General features: G+C 39.3%; 1 protein-coding gene and 3 non-coding genes across 6 annotated transcripts; all 4 read right to left on the bottom strand.

Moving 5' to 3' along the window:
- Positions 1 to 73: 73 nt before the first annotated feature.
- KANSL2 (KAT8 regulatory NSL complex subunit 2) lies at positions 74 to 23,961 on the bottom strand. 3 transcript variants are annotated; one of them, XM_037030905.1, is made up of 10 exons: positions 23,855 to 23,961; positions 23,025 to 23,283; positions 22,041 to 22,219; positions 21,524 to 21,638; positions 14,944 to 15,107; positions 14,545 to 14,711; positions 13,677 to 13,773; positions 5,707 to 5,960; positions 1,454 to 1,573; positions 74 to 786 (listed from the first exon to the last, which is right to left on the bottom strand). In XM_037030905.1, the coding sequence occupies exons 2-10, from the start codon at positions 23,273 to 23,275 to the stop codon at positions 655 to 657; spliced, it is 1,479 nt and encodes a 492-aa protein (XP_036886800.1). In that variant the 5' UTR covers positions 23,276 to 23,283; positions 23,855 to 23,961; the 3' UTR covers positions 74 to 654. The 3 variants fall into 3 exon arrangements, with proteins under 3 accessions (XP_036886800.1, XP_036886801.1, XP_036886802.1); XM_037030906.1 differs by having other exon boundaries at positions 5,809 to 5,960; XM_037030907.1 differs by having other exon boundaries at positions 23,886 to 23,929.
- On the bottom strand, positions 1,007 to 1,144 carry LOC118976533 (small nucleolar RNA SNORA2/SNORA34 family). Its single transcript, XR_005064297.1, has one exon. It is a non-coding gene; the product is annotated as a small nucleolar RNA SNORA2/SNORA34 family (small nucleolar RNA).
- LOC118976531 (small nucleolar RNA SNORA2/SNORA34 family) lies at positions 2,113 to 2,246 on the bottom strand. The gene has a single exon (XR_005064295.1). It is a non-coding gene; the product is annotated as a small nucleolar RNA SNORA2/SNORA34 family (small nucleolar RNA).
- On the bottom strand, positions 13,452 to 13,588 carry LOC118976530 (small nucleolar RNA SNORA2/SNORA34 family). The gene has a single exon (XR_005064294.1). It is a non-coding gene; the product is annotated as a small nucleolar RNA SNORA2/SNORA34 family (small nucleolar RNA).
- Positions 23,962 to 25,039: the final 1,078 nt, after the last annotated feature.

Here is a 25,039-nt window from a genome sequence, read left to right as displayed (position 1 = left end):
CCCCATTTTCTTTCCCATCAGAAACAGCTCCCTAAGGACCCCCCAAATACAAACCAAACATTCAATTGATTACTTTATATTTTCATATTTTAATATTTAATAGAAACTATATACATTAACTTCTTATGGTATTTTACATGAGATAGTCAACACAGAAATGTACATAGGTTAGAAGCAAAATGGACAGTTAAGGAGAGCCCAGTCCTATGAGCTATTTTCCGTGGGGGGAGGGGGATCAGATTACCCAATTAAGTTCGAGGTGAGAAAAGGCTAAACACAGGCTGTTAGATAGCAACAACCAGACATCAGGCCCATCAACATCCCAAGAGTACACAGCTCCCACCTAAACACCGATGGGGTTTATTCCAAGACTGGGAAAATCCCCTCACAAAGATGGCTTTCCCTGTAGACAGAGTCCCAAATATTCACTCAATCCCAGCAGCTCGGACAGGGTTCTCCTGTCTCAGACACCCACAACTTCTAGACACTACTGGTCCCTTCCCCCAAAACATGGTGATGTTTGACTATAGCACGAAATAGCCCAGAAGAAAAACAGTCTGGGTTGTCCTTCAGAGAGAGAGCTGGTCAGAAATACTTATTTAAAGAATGGGAAATTCAAATCCTCCAAAGTCAAATGGTTCCCAAAACAAACTATCAGCTGACAGAAGTGTGCTCTGGCTTCCCATTGGCAGTAGCCACTCCACTTTGAGGCAATGGTGCAGAGGCTTGCTCACAACTTCGAGATCCCTGCAATCTGCACCCGTCTCCAGCCATCTGCATGTGGCCCTGTTAAAAGAAAGTCACTTTGGTTACAACTGCATTTGTCATGGTCTGAGCATGAATCTGACTTAATAATGTCCATGTATTGGAGCGAAAAGAACAAGAGTAGAAATAAAATAACTCTGGGCAGTTGTTCTTCCCCACACTTAACTGTCCCTAACTCTTAAAGTCAGAAGCCATTACTTGAAGCATTCCTAAGGCTCTCCCAGTGGGAGGGAGAGCTGTGGGTTGTCTCTTCCCAATGAAAACAGCCATTCTGTGCTCATTTTCTAGAACCACCAACGGATCACAGGAAGACAGTCCTCTGGGCCTCTGCTTGAAACCAGCAGTTATAGTGTAACTGCTGGTCTTCAGTCAGGGCCATTCAAATCCCTCCCATGGCTCAGAGAAAGAAACCAAATCACATTACCTACCCTTACCCTATGATGAAAATAATTCCGGTGCTAACCTCTCCCTTAAAACGAACAATTTACCTAGATTTCTTTGTCTAGTAACTAAATAAATTTGTGTCCTGCTCCCCAAGATATGAGAAGCAGGGTTTCTCTCTGGTGATCTGCCATCTGGGGCACCTTCACAGTCTCTGTGCGTGACAACCGCACTCACTGCCTGGAGTACACACTGCTGGCTGCGTGACTACATGAGGGAGGCCTGGCTGGGCTTGTTCTTCACTTGCCAAAATATCCATGGGAACTTCAGCAGTGTCTTTGATGGAATGATCTTCAAGGGTTAATGAAGGATCAAAAAGCAAGGGCGAAGGAGGACACTGCATACTGTCACCCACAACATCCAAGTCCTAGGAAAAGAAAGAGGAAAGCCTATCAGCAATACCAAAGGCACCAATCAGCTAAAGTTGGCATGTGTGTCAGCAAACCACAAAGCAGTTTCCCCATCTTCCCTTACCCCTTGCCTACCCTAAATAACTTCCTTAATGTCCAGAAAACTAGGTAAGACCCAAAAGCACTAAGCCTTTTTTCTTGCTGCCACATATAAAGCACAGACCACCATAGTAGCTTTTAAAAGCATTTTTTTAAAAGAGCATTTTTTTAATCAGCAAAACTGCAAATTAAAGTGAACTATTGACTTAAATATTAGACAATATGAGATTTCTTGATTAAACTCTTACAAGCCACAAAGCAAGCCAGTAAGCAAAAGTGGGAAAGGGAGAGAAAAAAGAAATGAAGGACAAAAAAACTCAAGTCCCTATTAATGGCTACAAAATAGTGTTTTGGTTAAGTCCCTATACCCACAGAGCAAGTTCCCGATTCTTAAACTTAACATTGTCCAATTACTGCTTAAAAAAAAAAAAAAAAAAACAAACCATGATATTCTATAGGCTGTTTCCTCTATCTGAATTGGTCATTCCCACTGGGGCCCTGAATGGCCAGCAGACAACAGGAAGACGCTGCTCTTGGCTCCTGTTTGAAACCAGCAGCTACGATAAACCACTGGTCTTGATTCAGGGCCTAAAGCAATGCAAAGGCTCAGACGACATGTAGGAGACTTTCATGGCACCACTTTCTAAGAGGCTTCTCTGAAACTCTCTTGCCTAAAAGTGAAAATTACCCAAGGGCTTATACCCCCCCCAGGTACAATCCGTTTTATAGAGGCTCTGCTCCCAGTAATCTAACTTCACAAGAGGCTCCCCCAGCTTACTTAGTTTATGCTTTAAAGTAAGTCTTAGAATTTCAAATCCTTTCCCTTTCTTTGGTGCGAATCACCAGAAGCAGATGCGAATCACCAGATGCGAATCACCAGAAGCAGGAATCGCATCTTCAAAATAATTAAGGTTTAAAAAAAAAAAGAATGTAAGTAAAGAATATTGGACTTAAATCTGTTCAATTTAAGCAGAAACACAGGGAAAGGGATACAGTCAGCTACGTAACTACCTAACATTCATCTCAGGTGTGTACTGTTCAGAAACTTCTGTAATAACCACAGAAACCAATGTTTTCACATGGCAAGACAGTTAACTATTTCCTTCAATTTTTTACTACACACAATCATGACAGAAGTAACTTGGAATTTAAAAGAACCTATTTAAGTGGTGAGGCAAAAGGTTTTGAAATCTCAAGATGACAATGGCCTGGAAATGTTTTCAAAGACAGATACTGGAAAGGCTTTTCTCACATATTCAGTGTTGTCTATTACAAGAATTAAAATTGGGGAAAAGATCCTAAAATAAAAGAGGAAAACACAATCAGCAGAAATGCTTACCATAACAGGAATGTTAAGAGACACAAACATCAAAACATTTTAAGAGAATCCATTTTTCTTCCACTCTCAAAACCTCCTTCACACACAAATAAAGCAAAAGCTCAAAGTAACAGGGTTAAGTCAGTAAGTTGTTACTTGCCAAACATCCTTGAATCAAAGCATAGAAAACAGATGAATGTAATATCCAGAAGGAAAGGTTGAATTTTTACCCATATTAATAGCTCATAATTGGCCCTCCCATGAAAAAAGTTATTAACAAGTTATAGAAATGATATCTAAGAACACACACAACAAAATTGCTTGGTGAAATTCATATAATTAAGAAATTGTTTCTTCCCACCAAAATTTTATACTAATATATAAAGAATCTGTGGGAAGAAAAAAATCCTTTTCTAAAACTGAATTTTGCCTCAACATTTTCTTGAGAACTTTTTTTTAAAGATTTTATTTATTTATCTTTAGAAGGGAAGGGAAGTGGAGAGGGAGAGAAATATCAATGTATGGTTGCCTCTTGTGCGTCCCCTGCTGGGAACTGGCCTGCAACCCAGGCATGTGCCCTGACTGGGAATCGAACCACAATCCTTTGATTCGCAGGTCCGCGCTCAATCCACTGAGCTACACCAGCCAGGGCTCTTGAGAACTTTTACCTTCGAAGATTTAAGAATAAAACTACTTTTTAATAAGCTTTGTGGTTTATCAAAAGTACATTAACACGAAGATTACCGATTACAAATAGCTCATTGATTATCACTTTTACCTCTAACCAAGGTTCACCTTAAAAACCCATTGGATTTTCAAAAGTAAGGTTTTTTTCCTCAACATTCTTTTAGAAATAAATCCATGCCCAAAATAAATATTAAAAAGCTTGACAACATATATTTTTAAGTATTTTTTAAAATTAGGAGTACTAAAATGTCAGGTTTTGCCTATAGTCACAACTTACAATCACTAACATTTTGTGTAAATATTCTCCAAAAAGCAAATGATACAATCTTCAAACATTGGAACAGTCGTATTTTCTTAACTCTAGATTATCAAAGGTCTGAGAAAGAAAACATCACTTAAAACATGGGGAAAAAAGGTGAAAAGAGGGTTAGGGTCCAAATGGTCCAAAAGAAATGGCTCTGGGAATGACCAGATGACATAAACACTAATAATCTAGTAGATCTATATAAAACACATGCTAGTTCTACAGATGTACATTAATATTTGAAGATAATTTGGTGATGTACTGGTTATTTTTTAGACCCTATAAAGCTTCTTGTGTTACTAAATTTTAAAAATAAAGGTGCCCCTCTGGGTTTCCTTCACATGTAAAACAAAGGAAGTGGACTAGACTATGTCTCCCTCAATTGAGGTGACCTGTTCACTCACTCTCTACAACATAATCTCAGTGGAAGTTTGGAAAACACTTGAGTATATAACCTCTTTTTCTAGTTCTTACATTCTATGAATCTGTGTGAAAGAAACTTTGTAAACAGTTACTATAATCAGGATTATAAAAATTTTGTTATCAATGAATACAAATCACAAGTTTATTATACTTGTACACTGCATATAACCCCCAAAAGGGAGGGGAAAATCATAAAAAAATTACCATCAGTTTATTCTTAATGCCGTTTTTCAGTTATTACCCTAACCTAGTTTTTAGTATCTCTTGAGGCCACCCTATATACTAACCTTGCCTCTATCCTTGGCAAACAATCTTGCAACCTATATGGAATTTTCCATTTAGATGTGTCCCTTTAAACATATTATATAAGATACCTTTATTATGAAATGCAAAAGACTCATCTTCAGAATAATGAAGACCTTTATCTAGAAGATTAAGCAAAGTGCCAAGACAAAGATGCAATGTCAATTGATCCTTAGTCAAGTAGTAAGGTAGTGCCAACTAGGGAAACAAAATCTGAGCTGGTTTATGGGCTGGTGCCAATGGAAGAACAAGCTGAGAAAAGCAGAGTAGTGCACATACTTAGAAGGCTATAAAAGTAAATACTCAGGGAGATAAATGCTGTTCTAGTCCACTCACAACAGAATATGTAATAACATCAAAACAAAATAAGTAACCAGGGCTGGTGTTGCTCAGTGGAATGAGTACAGGTCTGCGAACCAAAGGGCTGCCAGTTCGATTCCCAGTCAGGGCACATGCCTGGGTTGCGGGCAAGGTCTCCAACAGGGGGTATGCATGAGACAACTGCACACTGATGTTTCTCTCCCTCTCTCCCTCCTTTTCTCTCCTCTAAAATAAATAAAATCTTAGAAAAACAAAAACAGTAACCAGAGGTAAGTTTAGAGTAATTTATTGGGACACACATTAATCTGAAAATGAAACCGCTTACTATACAGCCAAAACACAAGTTCACACTGTCGAGAGTAGAGATGTCAGAATGTGTTGGTTTTATTAGTAAGATTCTGGTGAACCACTCACCTTGTGGATGGGTACTGAATTTCTTGGCTATACCAAATCCAACCATAATCTTGACTTTCCAACTTCCTTTAGTTTACAGTTTCCCTTATCATTTTCTCAGAAAAACTTCTGCCAATTTAAACTGTCTCTAAATGAACAGGCTAACATACACATACAACCATATACATATCATTTCAAAAACTTTATCAACCCTCCTAACCACAAAAGACTAACCTATTCTTACCATTAATAAATAAGGCCTTGCCTCAAGGGCCAACCAGAGCAGAGCTTCTCTAACTTACATCACTGAACTCCAGAGGTAAACTCTCAGTGGGCTGAAGCTCAGCAGCACTCAAGTACAGATCCATGGGGCCGGCTTCCAGATCGTCTGGCACAGACAGTACCTGCTCGGGCTTATACATCTGAGGAGGCAACTGGAAATGCAGTGGGCAGCAGGGATCCTCAGAGAGGCTTACAGGAACTGGTTTGTTGCAGGGTACCTCTTCAGACCCCTGGCAGCATTTGAAGAGAACCTGATTCATGTCCTGACAAATATCTGTAGAAAAATGGTCAAGGGAAATAAAATAGATCTATGGGAGGTATAAAATAGAAGAGGTGTCTGCCATAAAAACTCAAGGTCTGGACTACACAAAATAACAGGTTACACTGCATAGTCATTAAACTGGAGACATTAATCTTGTTCTCTTTATAAGGTCAAACAAAAACATTTGAAAATATAGTGCGAAGCAAAGAACAACAATCCTAGGAATCTACACTTACTCAGAAGAAACATGTCAAGAAAAATGCAAATAGCTTACAGAGTCCTCTACAAACGCCTTCCAAGAGTCAAGAGATATACAAAGTTGTCTGTGCTCCATTAAGCAGACTGGCAAAAAGTTTGCAAAATCTCTTTGAACCTTGCTTAAAGCAGTAGAGGACTGGGGAAAATGAAAGCTCTACTAATAGTGACTGAAAGGAAGTAAAAATGTATTTCTATACCTTTTTGGGGGGAGGGAGGGGTGTTAGTGCGGGGGAGTCTCCTGTTACTATTCCACAGAGAAAGGGAAGAAGGTAACTTTGCTTATGAAAGCCCATGGAAAGAAAGTACTCCAGGAATGCTCCAGCTCTAACATGACAGCCTAAGGCTAGAAGCAGAACAGGGCTGTTATTTCCAAGTTGACAAGAAGCTCTGAAAGATGAATCAAAACTGAAATCATGATTAGATAAAATAACAAAACTCCATTTCAAGTTACTCTACAAAACACATTTTACTGAAGTGTTATCATTTCTAAAACTCCTGACTGCACAGTTATTTTCCTATTATTTCAAATTTAGGCTTATTTTTAAGTAAGAAAGCACAATTGCCTATAAACTGATTGTATCCAGGATTATTGAATGTCACCTGGAATTGAAAAATAAATTTTTAAAAATAAAATTATCCAGTCAAGATGGAGACGTAGGTAGAAACCCTTTGCTTCTTCACACAACCAAGAGGAAGATAACGACCAATCTAAAAACAATAAACAACCAGAAACGCCAGAAAATCAAACTGCATGGAACTCCAACAACAAAAGAATTAAAGAAAACATTCACCCAGACCTGTTGGAAGGAGACAGGCAGCCCAGTGGGGGAGAAGACCCTTGGAAAGGCAGAGGACAGTGCAGGCCTGCGGGCAAGACTGACTGCAAGGTCCTCCGGCACGGCAGTGGACTGAATGGGAAACTACGACTCACAAGCTAACTATAAACTACAGTGGGTGGTTGCCATGGTGGGAGAAAATCCCAGTCTCACAGGAACTTTGGTGGAAAGTGGGGCTAGAGCTGAGCAAGTGAGCACCTTTGTTCCCTCTCTGGCCCCTCCCCCACAGGCAGTGGCACAAGGCAGCAAGGAGGGTTGCCCCGCCCTGGAGAACACCGAAGGCCCCCCCCCCATAATATAACAGGGCATCAAAACAAAGAAATATGGACTTCTGGCCAAGACGGAGGAATAGGTAGACACACTATACCTCCTCATACAACCAAAATAAGGACAACAATTTAGAAACAGAGTAACAACCAGAACTGACAGAGAATTGAACTGTATGTAAGATGGGACAGCCAAGGAGCTGAAACAGACACATTCACCCAGATCACTAGGTGGGGCGGAGTCAGGCGACTGTGTGGAGAGGGGTCACAGTACAAGAAGCGGTGACACCAGGCATGCAAGGCACCCTGGGTGCACAAGACGGCAGCGGGCAGACCTTGGGTGCACAGGCAGAGGTTGGAAGACTCCCAGTGTGGGGTGGCAGTGGGCAGACCCAGCGAGGGGGTGTGTGAAGCGAGGTACTACAGGCAAGGCTGGCTGACTGGGAGGTTCCACATTCACATTCATATAACTGGGGAGCGAGAGAGACCACGTAATCCAGGGTCCCAGGGCCAGGAAATAACGCCTCAAAACACTGATTGAAAACACCTGTGGGGGTTGATGCACAGAAAGAAACAGCCAACCTCACTGTAAAGTTCGCCGGAGAAACCCACAGGGTCCTAGAACGCACACAAGCCCACCCACCTGGGAACCAGCACCAGAAGGACGCAGTTTGCTTGGAGGAAGTGGCGGAAGGAACTCAGGTCCAACAGAGAGCAAAGTAAGTGCCACTGTTCCCCCTCTGACCCCGCCCCACATATAGCACCACAACCCTGCTACTGAGTTGCCCCACCCTGGTGAGCATCTAAGGCTCAGCCATTCAATATGTAACAGGCGTGACAAGATTAAAAAATGGCCGAAACAGAACAGATCAAAGCTCCAGAAATAACACAACTAAGCCACCAAGAGATAGCCAACTTATCAGATGCAGTTCAAAGCACTGGTGATCAGGATGCTCACAGAATTGAATTTAGTCACAAATTAGATGAACAAATGAAGGCTAAAGTGAGTGAAATGAAGGGAAATGCACAGGGAACCAATAGTGATGGAAGTAAAACTGAGACTCATATCAATAGAGTAGACCAGAAGGAAGAAAGAAACAAAATTCAAACAGAAAAGAAACAAGAATTCAAAAAAAAATGAGGAGAGGCTTAGGAACCTCCAGGACCTCTTGAAACGTTCCAACATCCGAATTATAGGAGTATCAGAAGGGGAAGAGGAAGAGCAACAAGTGGAAAACCTTTTTGAACAAATAATAAAGGAGAACTTCCCCAATCTGGCAAAGACTTTCAGGAAGACCAGGAAGCTCAGAGAATCCGAAAGAAGTTGGACCCAAGAAGGAACACACCAAGGCACATCATAATTACACTGCCCAAGATTAAAGTGAAGGAGAGAATTCTAGAAACAGCAAGAGATAAGGAGACAGTCACCTACAAAGGACTTCCCATCAGACTGTCAGCTGATTTCTCAAAAGAGATCTTACATGCAAGAAGGAGCTGGAAAGAAGTACTCCAGCTCCTTGGAATGAAATCCAAGACCTACAGCCAAGATTGCTCTATCCAACAAAGCTTTCATTTAGAATGGAAGGGCAGATAACAGTGCTTCTCAGATAAGGTTAAGTTAAAGGAATTCATCATCACCAAACCCCTATTATATGGAATATTAAAGGGACTTATCTAAGAAAAAGATAAAAAACATGTACAGTAAAATGATAGCACACTCAATTATTAACAACCATACCTAAGACAAGAAGAAAAACAAACTAAGCAAACAACTACAACAGGAACAGAACCACAGAAATGGAAATCACATGGAGGGTTAGCAACAGGGGAGTGGGAAGAGGAGAGGGGGAAAAGGTACAGAGAATAAGTAGCATAGATGGTAGGTAGAAAATAGACAGGGGGGAGGGCAAGAATAGTATGGGAAATGTAAAAGCTAAAGAACTCAAGACACATGGACATGAACTAAAGTGGAAGAATGTGGGTAGGAGGGGATGTGCAGGGTGAAAGAGAATGAAGGGAGGAAATGGGACAACTGTAATAGCATAATCAATAAAATATATTTTAAAAAGAAAAGTCAAAGAAATATGACCCAAATGAAAGAACAGATCAAAACTCCAGAAAGAGCTAAACGACAAGGAGATAGCCAATCTACCTGACGCAGAATTCAAAACACTGGCAATTAAGATGCTCACAGGATTGAGCTTGGTTAAAAAATGAAGGAACCAATGAAGGCTACCCAAACTGAAATAAAGGTAAATATCCAGGAAACTAACAGTGATGGGAAGGAAACCAGGACTCAAATCAATAATTTGGAACAAAAGGAAGACATAAACATCCAACAGGAACAGAATGAAGAAACAGAAATTCAAAAAAAAAATAAGGAGAGGCCCAGGAACCTGTGGGACAACTTTAAACATTCCGATATCTGAATCATAGGGATGTCAGAAGAAAGAACAAGAAGTTGAAAACTTATTTGAACAAATAATGAAGGAAAATTTCCCTAATCTGGCAAAGAAAATAGACTTCCAGGAAGCCCAGAGAGTCCCAAAGAGGAACACACCAATGCACATCATCATTAAGTTACCCAAGATTAAAGATAAGGAGAGAATCTTAAAAGCAGCAATTAGGAAAGCAGAGTGTTACTTACAAAGGAGTTCCCATAAGACTATCGACTATCAGCTGATTTCTCAAAAGAAACCTTACAGGCAAGAAGGGGCTGGAAAGGAGTATTTGAAGCCACGAAAGGCAAGGACCTACAGCCAGGATTGCTATACCCAGCAAAGCTTTCATTTAGAATGGAAGGGCAGATAAAGTGCTTCCCAGAAAAGATCAAGTTAAAGGAGTTCATCATCACCAAGCCCTTATTATATGAAATGTTAAAGGGACTTATCTAAGAAACTGAAGATCAAAAACTACGAACAGTAAAATGACAACAAACTCACAATTATCAACTGGAAAAAAAAAACAATGAAAACAAAAACTAAGCAAACAATAGAACAGAAACAGTATCAGAGAAATGGACAACCCATGAAGGGTTTTCAGTGGGAAAGGGCAGAATGGGAGGAAGGTACATAGAATAAGAAGCATAATTGGTAGGTATAAAATAGATGGGGAGAGGTTAAAAATGGTACAGGAAACAGGGAATTCAAAGAACTTGTATGTACAACCGATAGACATGAACTAAGGGAGGGGAATGCTGGAAGGCTGGGGGGCTGCAGGGCCGAGGGGGGATAAAGGGGGGGGGAAACTGGAACAACCGTAATAGCATAATCAATAAAATATACTTAAAATATAAAAAATGAAATAAACTACAATAATAAGGTAATTTTTAAAAACCAAAAAAAATCTAACGAACACATTTTAATTTTAAACCAAATAAAAATTCTTGAATAAAGCCACTTTTTTCAATCCATTATTTTAAGACAGTGCTTCACAACGTTGGCACAACTAATGACAATGGCTGCCCCATGAACTGTAGGGTGTTCAGCAGCATTCTGACATCTACCCACTAGATGTCAGTAGCATCCCTATTCAAGTTATGAGAAGCAAAAATGTCTGCACATTGCTAAAAGGGACAAAATGAGCCCCAGTTGAGAATCTCCTAAAGAAAGAATAAATAATACAAAATAAGTATTTGTTGAATGAAGTGATCGAATGAACTTATGAATCCAATGGGAATAGTTTCTATGTGCTTAAAAAGCCCAATCTTAAATTACTAATACTTTAAAATGTTAATCCATTAACATTAAACGTTTTAATGAAACTTTTTTCATGGAACTTAGAGGACTATCACAAGTCACTTATTTAATAGCACATTTCCTGGAAAACCTTCCCCTCATCCTCTCCACCCCCTTTCCTTTCAGATGGGGACAACAGAGGAGAGAAGGGAGTGGCTGACCTACACCTAGTCTGTGTCCTTCACTTGCAGTCCAGTGCCGTCTCCATTAGACCACAGTAAAGAGTTAACAGGTCACCACTGGCAGTTGCATCTTCCTCTGGGATAAGGACTTAAGGAAGGGTAAGTGACTTAAGCAACTATGGAGTGGAAAAGAGCATAAAAGAAAAAATATTTCCCTCCTCTTTTCAAACATTTCATTTTCAACTCTGCTTTTAAAAATACTAATATTCTAATAAACTGTGTGAGCACAGTACTGTAAGAAGTCTAAAATACTCCTTAATACCTGTAACTTGGGCTTTTTCTTTTGTATTATAAAAGTAATTCAAACCACTGAAGAAAACCTAAGGAGTACAAAGCAGAGGGGAAAAGGGAATTCATAAACCCAGCTTCCAAAAATACTAACATTTCCATTATACTCCCTCCCACTGATTTAGTTCCATGTAGTTAAAACATACTTTGCAGAATTCCATATTTTTGTTATTATCAAACGTTTCCCATGTCACTCATAAATTTTGTTCAATGTTTAATATCATGTTCCATGTTATGCTATATCATAACTTTCTTCTCCATCTCTAAATTTTTTTTAATTTTAGATTTTTATTTATCTATCTTTAGAGGGGAAGGGAAGGGAAAGAGACAGGAAGAGAAATATCAATGTATGGTTGCCTCTCGTGAGTCCCCTGCTGGAAACTGGCCTGCAACCCAGGCATGTGCCCTGACTGGGAATCGAACCGCGATTGTGTGATTTGTAGGCTCGCACTCAATCCATTGAGCTACACCAGCCAGGGCTCATCTCTAAAAATTTTTTTTTTTAATTTTATTTATTTACTTATCTTTAGAGGGGAAGGAGAGAGGGAGAGAAACATCAATGTATGGTTGCCTTTCATGCATCCCCTGCTGGGAGTTGGCCTGCAGGGAACCCGCCTGCAACCCAGGCATGTGCCCTGACTGGGAATCAAACCGCGATCCTCTGGTTCGCAGGCCCGCGCTCAATCCACTGAGCTACACCAGCCAGGGCTCTAAAAATTTTTAAGACAGCCTCCAACTAGAGAAATTTTATGTAATACTGATCTGCATTTAATTATCTCCTTAAAATAAATTCTCAGAGGTGTTGTTTTCATATCAAAGAATATGAATATTGTCAAAGTGCTTTATTATAAAAAGCCTATAGTTTATATTCCTGCTGAAAGCATTTACAGGGCCCATTTCACCATACTGTTACCAACTTCTATAATGGACTCTTATTAAACATCATATGTAAGTATCAAATTTATAGATTAAAACACTTGTTTTATTTCCTATTTCACTGATTTAAAATAATGATAAGCGGGGTAGGGCTGAGGGGGTGGGCTGGGATGGGAGTAAAAGACAGAAAACTGTACTTGAACAACAATTAAAATAAAATAATTAAAAATGAAAAATAAAAATGAAATGATAAGCACTATTCAACTATCAGCTATTTCTATTTTTAAATCTGTCCAAAAATAGCCTTTTCCCAATTACATTTTGGGCATTCAATTTGAGTTTTTAATTACTTTGCAAAAGCATTTTATATAAGGACAATAATCCCTTAAGGAGAAATTTGTTGCAATAACAAATTTATAGTATATTTGATAAAAATAGAAAAAAATAAGTTTCCCTTTCAAAAGACCAAGGGAAAGGTTCTCCTCTTTCTATTGAAAAAAAAAATACATGCTTTTTACTTTCCAAATGTTTTATCCCTTGCCAGGTAAATCAAACCAGCAAGACTTATGCCTTTCATATAATAAAGACCATACTGAACAAAAGCTTTTAGAGTGAAAAGTAATTTCCTCAAACAATGTCCACAATAAAGATATACTTTCACCCCACGATAAACAGCTCAAAATTATTTGTAGCCTGATAACAGGTGCAGTCCCACAGCACCATCAAAAGATTCTATGATGGTTCAAAGGCAAATTATTGGTAATTAAAGGTAATCATCCCATTTTTGTAAATAGAAAATTTCCAATTTAAATGAAGTCTCAAAATACAAGTTAGGGCTCTGACCATGTAAAAGGGTAATGGTAATACTCAAAGGAGGCTCACAGTTCAGAATTATCCTACTGTTATTCATAGAAAACTCACAGTAATTTTTTTTGTAGTAATTGAACCTAACAGGGTTACAATTCTAACAAACGGGTTAAATCAGGGACCTCTGTATTTTGGCATCCCAGTATTAACTGCCTACGAATAAATACTAGCCCACATCTATTATCAATGACCCAGATATTTCTTTCTAATGAATTGACCATTACATTTCCTAAGCTCTGAAATGGCCAACAGACCATAGAAAGATATTGCTTTAGGCTCCTGCTTGAAACCAGCGGCTTCAGCAAACTGCTGGCCTTGATTCAGGGCCAAAGGAAAACAAAGTCCTTAAATTTCGTGAACTACTTGTTTCCCACTAGCCTTCAGTCTAGCTAGCAAATTGAACAGAGTAAAAAGATACGGGTAAGGCAGTGTCTGGTCATTGGAAGAGACTGATTAGAACAACGAACATCATCCACAAAGGCCAAGCACCTCTGACTTGAACGAGTGGTATGGGCCTAAAATGAAAAAAAACAAAAAAACAGGTAAGTTAAAAAAAAAACAAGCAATTTAAAAAAAAAGCAAAAACAAAAAGCCCACACACCAACCCACATAAGAACATACAGCCAATTAATTCACCAATACTATGTAAAAGGAAAAAAAATTTTAATCAAAAATTTAAAATTGACAAATGAATCAATCTTAATTTGATTTTTACTTCTCCTTATTATGAAAATGTGATATAGACTAATGGTTTTAAACTAGTTTATCTTTTAGCAGAACCCTTTCCAAATTTTAATCTTATGTGGAATCTCAAAAACATAAAAATAAGATGACCCTTATTAAATCAGAGACCAAGGGCCTAAGAAACAAATTTAACAGTGATCATGAATTCCTCTTCCTATCAAACCTTATTTTGCCACATTCATTGCTCCTATTATTCTAACTGTCTTTCTGCCTTCTAAAACAAAGTTCCCAAGGAACTTGGGCTTAACCTGTGCCTATTTCTGAACTAATTAATTTCTGAACCAAAGAACTGAGAACTCTATGACAACCCCTCAATTTGCAGATGAGAACAGAGACCCAGAGAGATTACCAGTGCAGGCATAGAACTGGTCAGGAATGAAGTGAGACTAGAACCCACGTCTCTGGACTTCCAGATAGTGTTCTTTTCTATACACCCCCACCCAGGAAGTCAGAGCCAAGACTATCCAACAGTGCTTGGACGATTACCCTAACTTTATAAATAAAGCAAATGTATACACCTTAGTCATGTATACACAAATTACCTGTTGGGCGGCACCATCTGTGGCCAGCATTCTACGTTCCTTCAGCTGCCTATGTAGTAAGGCTTCCACTCCATAGCGCTGACGATACCTCCGAAGACATTTGAGACGCTTTAAGTTCTCTCGTTCTTTGGCCAAAAGTCCCTCTGGGCCAGTCAGGAGACTACTACCTGGAGAGACACAACAGTCAAGATGTTATCTGCCAAGCAACCAATTAAGGAATCATCTCCAAAATAACAAGAAGTAAACAGAAAAAATCTTGGGCCTTAAGATAGGCAGTTTCATCAAAAGCAAGCTCTCCTCCACTATAGATACCAACACAGAGATATAACTCTAACTACTACCCACATGCAGGGACACATCAGACCTATAGCAGGTTGTTGGACCTAGCATACGACTTACCTAGAGCTTCGTGCTCCACTTTGCGATTATGTAAGTACCGTCGCTTCTTTTCTTTCAGCAGATGCTGAAGTCGTTTAAATTGATCAATGTATAAAGACTGTAGGCGAATTAGTTTCTCACGCATGATCAGGGCCACTTCTTCAGCTGTGTAGACACCAGCATGTCTGGAATAAACAGATAATTCAGCAAAGCATAAGAAAACACAATAACAAAACCCAAGCTTAAAAGAGAGAAAAGGGTAACTATTAGACATTATTTAATAAGCAATCAACTGCTGAGGCAATCACCCTATTAAAAGCAATCTTTTCACACATTTTACCAAATTGTTATTTTAAAAAATCTCCAAGAATGAATATTAATTAATCTATGATCTCACAATATGAGGACGGGAAGATGTTTCATTATTTTTCCCAGTTATTTGCATTATGTTAAAAAGAAGTAAAGATATAGTACACTCAAAATTTTTACTAATCTACATCATATTTCATCTAATACAGAAAAATCACTTAACTGTCAGGACAATCTAAAAGTGTTCAATTTATTGTAGAATGTATCTTAACATATTTTAATTAAAGTACAAAAGATTAAAAGATTATACCATCTAATTTAAAAATACACCCCTACTAAAAAAAAATACATCCCTATGTTGGAGCTTCCCTATGTGGGCCCTCAAACACCAGCCACAATGGCTTGGCTAGGCACTGTCCTCAGCTCATTTTCTTGATAACATTCTCAAAATACAGTACCCTGGATTAAGTCATTATCAAAACTCTTAGATGATCTACATCAACTCTATTAAATTTCGCTGTCAATTATAAGTTAATAGATCTTTTTTAAAAAAGCTATTCCAGTGACTAATGAGGTTATAAAGAAACTCAATACCAAATTCAAAAGATTTTCAGTTCTGTCTTTTGTGATCATTATACAACAGGAAAAGCAAGCCAGCTACACCTTAACCTGGTGTTTTCATATTTTTTAAATTTTTCTCTAAGAAACATTTTTTAAAGATTTTATTTATTTATCTTTAGAGGGGAAGGGAAGGAGATAGGGAGAGAAATATCAATGTATGGTTGCCTCTCCTGAGTCCCCTGCTGGGAACTGGCCTGCAACCCAGGCATGTGCCCTGACTGGGAATCGAACTGCGATCGTGTGGTTCGCAGGCCAGCACTCAATCCACTGAGCTACACCAGCCAGGGCTGGTGTTTTCATATTTTAACCCAGAAAATTTGTTTCTGTTATTTAAAAAATAATACACACAAATTACACACTTAAGTCTAAAAATTATGCTTTCTTTAAAAATTAGCTGTTAAGTCACTGAAACACATAGGTAAATAAAATTATTGTTTAAAATTGAACGCATAAGCTCTGCCACAATTTTTTCTAAATAGGAAATAATACGTGTGTATAAGTATTGTATAACTATAAAGTACTATAGTTACTATAGTATAGTAAGTACTATAGTATAAGTATTGTATAACTATAAAGCACTGAAGTAAAAATAAGCGAACAGAAATTTAGAACAGAAACATGAATAAAACCAGCAAATTACAGAAGTGACAAAACCTAAGATTATCAGAAAATATGAAAAGGTCTTAAAACTAATGTCTAAATCAGGTGACTAGGTTAGGTCTTCAAGAAAATGAGGTATGCCTACATTAATATGTCTGCCACCCTAAAATACAGAGGCCTTAACCTAAGTGTCAAGTTTATTAAAATGAAATTAATTTCATTGTACCCTATCCAAAGAGAATTTAGCCAATGGTTTGAGAACTAGAATTTATAAATGGAAAGACACTACAATTAGAATTCACTACAAATCAAATAGGGAGATGAGGGGTGAGCAACCCGACTAATACGAATTCCTGGTACATGTGACAAATGTATCATGTATTTAAATATGGATGTTTTAGACAGCCACAGCTAGCTGTACTAAACCAAATCCCTTTATTCCAACAGGCACAAATATAAGTCAAGGTTTTCTGTTGTGTTTTTTTTTAAATCCTCACCTGAGGATATGTTTATTGATTTGACAGGGAAAAAGAAACATCAAGGTGAGAGAGAAACATCAATCAACTGCCTCCTGTACGTGCCCCAACAAGGGATTGAACCTGCAAACCTAGGTGTGTGCCCCAACCAGCAATCGAACCCGTAACATTTTAGTGTACTAAAATGTTAGTGTACTCCAACTAAGCCACCCAGCCAGGGCAATATAAGTCAAGGTTTTAATGTTAGAATTCATCTTCAAGAAATACGCTTCCAGTCAAGATGGAACTGGTAAATGTGATACTCAGAACCTCCCACAAGCACATCAAAATTACAACTAAACTACAGAACCACCATCATTCAGAACCACCTAAAATCTAGTTAACAATGTCTTGCAACTAAGGATATAAAAGAAGTCACACAGAGGCCCTCACCCGGTAGCTCAAGTTGGTCAGAGAATTATCCCAATATGCCAAGTCGCAGGTATGATCCTGGGTCAGAACTGTCCCAGAGGTTCCTATGCCTCTCCTCATCTTTTTTTGAATTCTTGTTTCGATCCTGGGTGAATGCCTAAATAAGTGGAACAACAAATCCAACAAATCGATGTTTCTCTCTCTCTCTTTAAAAATTAGTCCTGGCTGGTGTGGCTCAGTGGACTGAGTGCTGGCCTGAAAACCAAAGGGTCGCTGGTTCGATTCCCAGTCAAGGGCACATGCCTGGGTTGCAGGCCAGGTGCCCAGTAGGGGGTGTGCAAAAGGCAACTACACATTGATTTTTCTCTCCCTCTCTCCTTCCCTTCCCCTCTCTAAAAATAAGTAAATATATTGTTCTAAAAAATCAATCAATAGCCCTGGCTGGTACAGCTCAGTAAACTGAGCACAGGCTGCGAACCAAAGGGTTGCCAGTTCTTTTCCCACTCAGGGCACATGCCTCAGTTGCGGGCCAGGTCCCCAGTGGGGACCACGTGAGAGGCAACCACGCATTGATGTTTCTCTCCCTCTCTTTCTCCTTCCCTTCCCCTCTAAAAATAAATAAATAAAACTTTAAAAAAATTAAACATAAGAAAAAAAATCAATAAAAAAAATTTTAGGGGGGGTCTAAAAAATAAATAAATAAATAAATAAATAAAAATAAAAAAATAAAAAAAATTTAAAGACATCACATAGAGACTAGTAGAAGTGGGAGAGATGCTGAACAGGCTAGACTCAAACCCACATGCAGCAGTTAAAAATCAGGAGGGATACCTTGGTTTCAGAGGTCCCCCTAAGGAGTGAAGGCCCCAGCCGCCCACCACATCCCCCAGCTCCAGGTGATCCAGAGCAGGGAAGAGAAGTCCCCAAACCTTCTGGGACAGCAATACTTATAACAGACAAAACAGACTTAAAAAGGCTATAACAAAAAATGAAGAAGGACAGAGCAATTCCACTTTGGGTATTTATCTGAAGAAACCCAAAACACTAAATCATATGTACATAAAAGATTTTAGCTGAGTGGGTGGGCTAGGATGGGAGTAAAAGACAGAAAACTACCTGAACAATAATTAAAATTTTTTTAAAAAGACTATTAAAAAAGATTTTGTACACACACTAACACACACACATTTCCATATGTTCACTGCAGCACTGTTTTACAATAGCCAAGATATGAAACAACCAAAGTGTCCATCAACAGACGAATGGGTAATGTAATAGTGCATAACAATGAAATATGACTCAGCTATAAAAAACAAATCTTGCCATTTCCAACATGGATTGACATAAGAGGATACTGTGCTGAGTAAAGTCAAGTCACACAGAGAAAGAAAAATGCTGTATGATTTAATTTGTATGTGGTATCTAAAAATCAAAATAAACAAGCAGAACAGAAACAGATGCATAGAACGTTCTGATGACTGTCAGATGGGAACGGGGATGGGTGAAAAAGGTAAAGGAATGAAGTACAAATTGACACATGAACAAAACTAAGGGAGAGGGTGGAAGCAAGGGAGGGAGGTGGGCTTGGAGGCGGTGGGGAGAAAATACAGACAACTGTAATTAAACAATAAAATAATTTAAGTTTTAAAAAAGTACAAAGTGGTAGTTACTGAATAGTCACAGGGATGTAAAGTACAGCATTAGGAATAGAGTCAATAATACTGTGGTAACTATGTATGGTGTCAGATGGGTACTACATTTATCAGGGTGATCATTTTGTAAGCTATATATAAATGTCCAATCACTGGATTGTACTCCTAAAATTGAGACAATATTGGACATCAACTGTAATCAAAAACTAAAATTTTGTTTTAAAAAGGAGTCCCCTTATATTCCACTAAATAGTGTCTCTTATTGAAAGTCATTCTCCAAAATTTCTTTGTTTTGGTAACAATGAAGACGCAATAACCTGAAATGGCCTTTACCAAAACAAGTTCTGGTTGCTTGCAAAAGTGATATGATAAAACATTTTTTTCAAAAAGTGAAAGAAACCCTGGCACGTGTGGCGCTGTGGAGTGGGTTGAGTGCAGGCCTGCGAACCAGAGGATCACCAGTTCAATTCATAACCGGGGTACATGCCTGGTTGCAGGGCGGGTCCCTAGGACTAGTGAGAGGCAACCACACACTGCTGTTTCTCTCTCTTTCTTTCTCCCCCCCCCCCACTGCGCCCTTCTCTCTAGAATAAATAAAATCTTTTTAAAAAGTGGAAGAAATATTTAACAATTACTCCTAAGCTAAAACTTCACCAGTATTGGATGCTTCTGCAAATAAGCTTTTAAAGATCACCTTTTACAAACCAATTAAGTAAATGGTCACGTTGAAGGAAATCACACACAGTAACTCCAGTTATAATACATCTCTCATGACATCATCATAAATACAAATACCCTTTCTGAAACAAGCAAGTGAATATACATCCTGTAAATCGTTACTGATTCAAAAAGTGGCCTCAGTATGACCACACTGGCACCAAAGATGAACATTTTTGGTTAAAAAAAATTTCATTAAGCCCTTGTATTAAATATAACAAGGCAGTAATATGTAAACACCTAAGTACGAACATTTAACTCTTACATTCCTAAAGATGCAAACATTTTTTACAATACTCTAAGAGAATTAAAGAAAGTCTTGTATTTCATTGCTTAATAGCTGTACGTATTTAAGGTTTTATTTTTCCCCTTTGGATGTTCCCTTTAGGAGGAACTGACATCAAGTACCTAGTCATTTTAATATTTATACATCTCATAATAACTTAACTGGTATTTGGTTTATACAGCAGTCTACTGTAAGTTAGGTTAGTGTGAGTGTGGCCCCTGAAGACAAATCTTCCCTAGGTTACTGACAAAATCAAGTTTCCAGACTTTCCAAGCTGAGTGTGCACCAAGCCAGCAGTCACTTTGTGACCCCTCAAAGCAGGAAGTTTGGCATTTCTAGAGGCACAATGAACACATTTTTTTAAATACACTTGGAATAAAGTTACTACTGTGAGAGAATCTTGCCACAAATCAAACATTCCTTCTCAAACTACTTAGCTGACTGTTCACAAAAGTACTTCCTGAACTGCTGACTACAGATTACTCAAAAGACAGAGATGAAATTAGTCAGAAAATGTAACCCTAAATGACTTCTTTTAAACTTCTTTTAAACCTCCAAGGTAATGAAGAAAACTCTAAAAAACTGAAGATTCAATACAAGTTCATCTAGAAATTCACTACCTCTCCCACTATTGACACACTTTTACCTAAACTGTCAGTGAAGAGTGTTCAGAGACAGAAGTCAGAAAGGAAGGAAAAAAACCCCTGAACTAAACCCAAACAATGAGACAGAAATTGGAGTAGCAATGTTATGTTTCTGCAACTCCTAAGATGATCATGGGTTACGTGAAGAGAGGAACCTTAGGAAGAAGATATAATCAGGCTGATCACTCACTTCCTGGTTTCTAAATCACTTTGTCTTTCTTAGGCATGAAACCAAAGGAAACTCTTGGCACATCTTTTTATTTTTCTTAAAAAAAAAACCCAAAACATAAAATATAACTCTGTAAAAATGTAGTTATTCACATAAAATCACTTTATTATTCCTGGGGGTTAAGCCAAGAACGCATTCACACCGATTTTCTCTTCTCGCCCTGGCCGGGTGGCTCAGCTGGTTGGAGCATCAGTCATCCCATTCACTAAAAGAATGAAGGTTCAATTCCCAGTCAGGGCACATACCTAGGTTGTGGGTTCAGTCCCAGTGTGGGTACCTAGGGTAGGCAAGTGATCAATGTTTCTCTCTTAAAAAAAAAAAAAAAGTCCTCTTATCTAACTGATGTAAGCATTTTTCAACCCACCTCCCACTCCTATGTCCAAGAAATTTTCTATTTTTTCCCCTAACTTTCTCAGGTATAAAATCTGACATCCAAAATTTTCCCGAATTACAAGATTTCTAAAAAAATAATCCAATCCTGCCTTGAAGCAAGATGGTAAGAATTCATGATATTTTAATTTAGAGAAGCTGTTTCTGCTCACAAATAGCTATCTTCAAACCTCTTAGGTTATTAATCTTTTAGCAGTATGCAACACTACATTCCACATACTAACTACATAAAATACTTAGAAGCCTCATGTGGAATTACAACTTACTTTAAGGGATCTTCTTGATCACTGTCTATGCTATCAGCTTCACTGTCAGGGTCACCTCTCCATGTCTGATCCACAGTAATGGGTTCCTGCTCCCCATCACTCCAGCTGTCTTCATCTGAGGCAAGGAAGGGAGAGCAGCCATTAAGACTTCCCACCTCTGTAACTCCACCACACGAAACTAGATTACTTAACACATCAACCCAAATCTGAAAATTAAGTGAGTTCACCATGCCCTCAAAAGGACAGGAAGTCCAACTCAAAACTGTTTCCTGAAATTACCTTACCTAGCAAAGATAAGTATAAAAACAGCAATGAAGAAAATTGTCATAAACTCAGGAACATAAACCTAAGAAAACACTACTTCAGAATTGGTGAACAACACAGCAGTCCTGGAATCTCACCAAATTGATAATGAATTATTGTTATCAAATACCATATACATTCAAGGTACTGCGCTAAACCAAAATAAGGTTTTTGTTACCTTTCTTCCTCCTTTTTCATTCTAGAAGATCCTTACCCAGAATTCGGCTGGCTTCACTGCGACTGCTTTCTGGTGTCTGAGACCCCAGCTCTGTCTTAGCATATGAGCTCAGCTGGCACAAGAGAGTTTCACCCATAGGCCCTGGATTGTTCTTCTTCATTTGAGCATGAAGTGCCAGAGCATTTCTACGGGCATGTTCAGCACAGAAGGACACCCTATAGAGACAAAATATTAACATTATTTATACTCAGATTCTGTCTTGAGAAAGTTCAATGATTTTCACATTCAGTGATCTTTAGATCCCTTTCAGGAAATTAAAATGACCATTTTCTTTATTTATAAATACATAAAAGTCAAGTGAGGCAGAGTAATTTACTGGCCCAAGGTCAACTCAAGTATTTGGTTTTACTAAAGGGAAATGCTGGTAGCCTAATCTAATGTTCTACCCAGCAAACAAAAATTCCAACTATAAAAATGACCACACCTCACAACAAATCAAAGAGATCCACTTTCATCTTTCAAAACTGATTATGGAAGGAAACTCTATATTTTACTTCAATATCAATATAGAGCAGGTAACATACGATGTCACACAATTTTAAAATCAAAAGGATATACACAGAATTATCTAGCCAAGTTATGTTTCCGCATGGATCTTTGTACATAATAGAACCTATGAAGCCTCTCCCAGAAAAATGAACATTTTGCGTATTATTTTAAAAGGTTCAGAGATGGCCAAAAGAGCAAGGGACTCCAGGGTTAAGAAAAATCTACAATATCCCTTTATTTTAAAGACAACGGAACGATCCAAAGAGATGATCTAAGTGACCCAACTGTAAGTCATGTCCTTCCACTTTTCACCGTTTTAATTTCTTTTACTTCCCAAGGATATATTCATAACCCCAATTTTACACGCAGGTAAGCTAAAAACTCGGTAGCTACACCCAAGCGCACATACCCCTTTCCACTCTCTCTTTAAAATTATAAGTACAAACGACAAAAATATCTACACATACATACCCATCTTTCTTCTCCGGCTTTGGGGCAGCACAAGGGCATCTCTTCCCATTCTTCGTGGAAATATAACTACATTGCTTGAAGGGTGCATTCTTGTCTTCAAGGATATGCTTAATGCAAAACTCCTGCCCCTCCAGACGAGGTAGCGAGCATGGACGATGAGTGAATGAACAAGAGAGGGGCTCCTGAGACCTGGGTACTGGGGTGATCCTCCCCCTATTGGTCGGCAAGACGTGGATCCGGATCCTGTTCATATCAAAACCTGCAAGATAATACAAAAGATCAAAAAGCCCTCACCCGGGCGAAAAATGCATGCCTCCTCCACAATACCCAGGCAGACTGCGGGTAGTTTCTGAAGGACAGAGAGAAGTCCCTCTCCGTATACCCCCTTGGCCCAGGTCTCCCAGGCATTAGGGATTTTGCCTCACCTCCACTTACCCCTACAGGCCATCCGCCCACCCCGAACACCAACCACCACGCCGAAAATAGTATCGCAAGGACTCGCACTGAAGCAGCACGAGCAGGAAGCGTCAGCGCCAGCCCCACGCAACGGCAGCAACGCCGCAGAGCTGCGACTCGCCTCCGCCTCCCTGCACGCCGCCTTTGTCCCGGCCCGCCTCAGAGCTCACTGCTGAGCCTAGCCGTTCCTTAGCTGCCCGTGGCGCCATTTTGTACTTAGGCTCTGGGCATCAGAGAATCTGGATCCTACGAGCCCATAGAAGAGAGACCCCGATGCTGACTGAGGCAGAGTAGCAGGCCGCTGAGGGCAAAAGTGGTGGAAGCAGGAGCAGCCTCCCAGCAAAGACGAAAGCCAAGCACAGCTGCCTTCCTACCCGTGCCGCCTAGCTGCGCCACGCGGCTCACCCTTTCTGGCGCCGACAGCCGCTTCTAACTCCGCCACCCTCCTTTGCGGGCTCCCAACCGCCGATTGGCCACAGAGCCTGCGGGGTGGGCCACCATTGGCTGAGGTCAACTACCTATCAAGCCTGGGGGCGGGGCCCTGAGAAAATGTGCGGCTGGGATAGGTGAAATAACCTATCTGTCTGTCAGCGACTCCGCCCCGGACACAGAGAGGTGGCTCGAGCGCGGGGTGTTGGGTATTTCCTCTGCAGAGCGTGGCTGGTTTGTGGACTGCTGTTGCGTGCTCTGCGGACTTTGCGCGTAGCTTTCTCAGCACACCTACACCACCGGTTAAAAAAAAACAACCAGATGTTTAACAGTGTTTAACAACCTGAGTTTTAACAGTGTGGACATTACATATGTAAACATTTCTTTTCCAAACAATTTTAAGAGGTAAAGGCTATTAATCTCCATTTTACAGATAACTGAGGAAAAGAATGGGCTCACATGTAGTAAATGGGGGAAAGAGGCAAATTTGAACCCAGCCCTCATTCTTTATCCCTTTTTGCCTCTCATTGTAAAGAGCATTGTACTGACAATAATGGAATACAAGTTGTGGTTTATGCCCCGATTCTTTAAAAGTGTCTACCATATCATGCTAAATAATGTAAATGGCAGGCACATCCCAATTTTATCATCCTTTGAGAGTTTTTTTGCTGTTCAAAGAATCTTTTTCATCTTTTGTAGAAGTGAACCAACACTTTTTCCCCATAACCTTTCTGGCTCTTTTTTTGCACTGCAACCTTCTCAAGCACCCTTATCTGTGTTTTTATTTAAGAGACTTCTCCATGATCGATGAGGCGGTGAGCATAAAGAATTCACAACACTCAAGAACTAGAGTCAGTTTAGCCACAAAAAAATGATTGTAACAAGTAGGCAAGTGGTGGGACAGGTGAAGTGGTGTCTTCCAAAGATTGGAGTGGCCTTAGGCCTTTTCCTGAAATTTACTCATTTAACAAATTATTTACTGAGCACCTAGGTGCCAGACACTGGACATACAGAAAGAGAAAGAAAGATAACCCTGCTTTTTCTGGAGTAAACATTCTACAGTGGTTTGGGGTTGTGGACACAGTGCAAACATAATAGCAACTAAGATTTATATATATATAAAAGCAAAC

Source organism: Sturnira hondurensis, unplaced genomic scaffold (assembly GCF_014824575.4).
Source record: "Sturnira hondurensis isolate 20B ecotype Veracruz unplaced genomic scaffold, ASM1482457v3 Scaffold0020903, whole genome shotgun sequence".
NCBI lineage: Eukaryota > Metazoa > Chordata > Mammalia > Chiroptera > Phyllostomidae > Sturnira > Sturnira hondurensis.
This window is presented reverse-complemented; position numbering and strand designations above follow the sequence as displayed.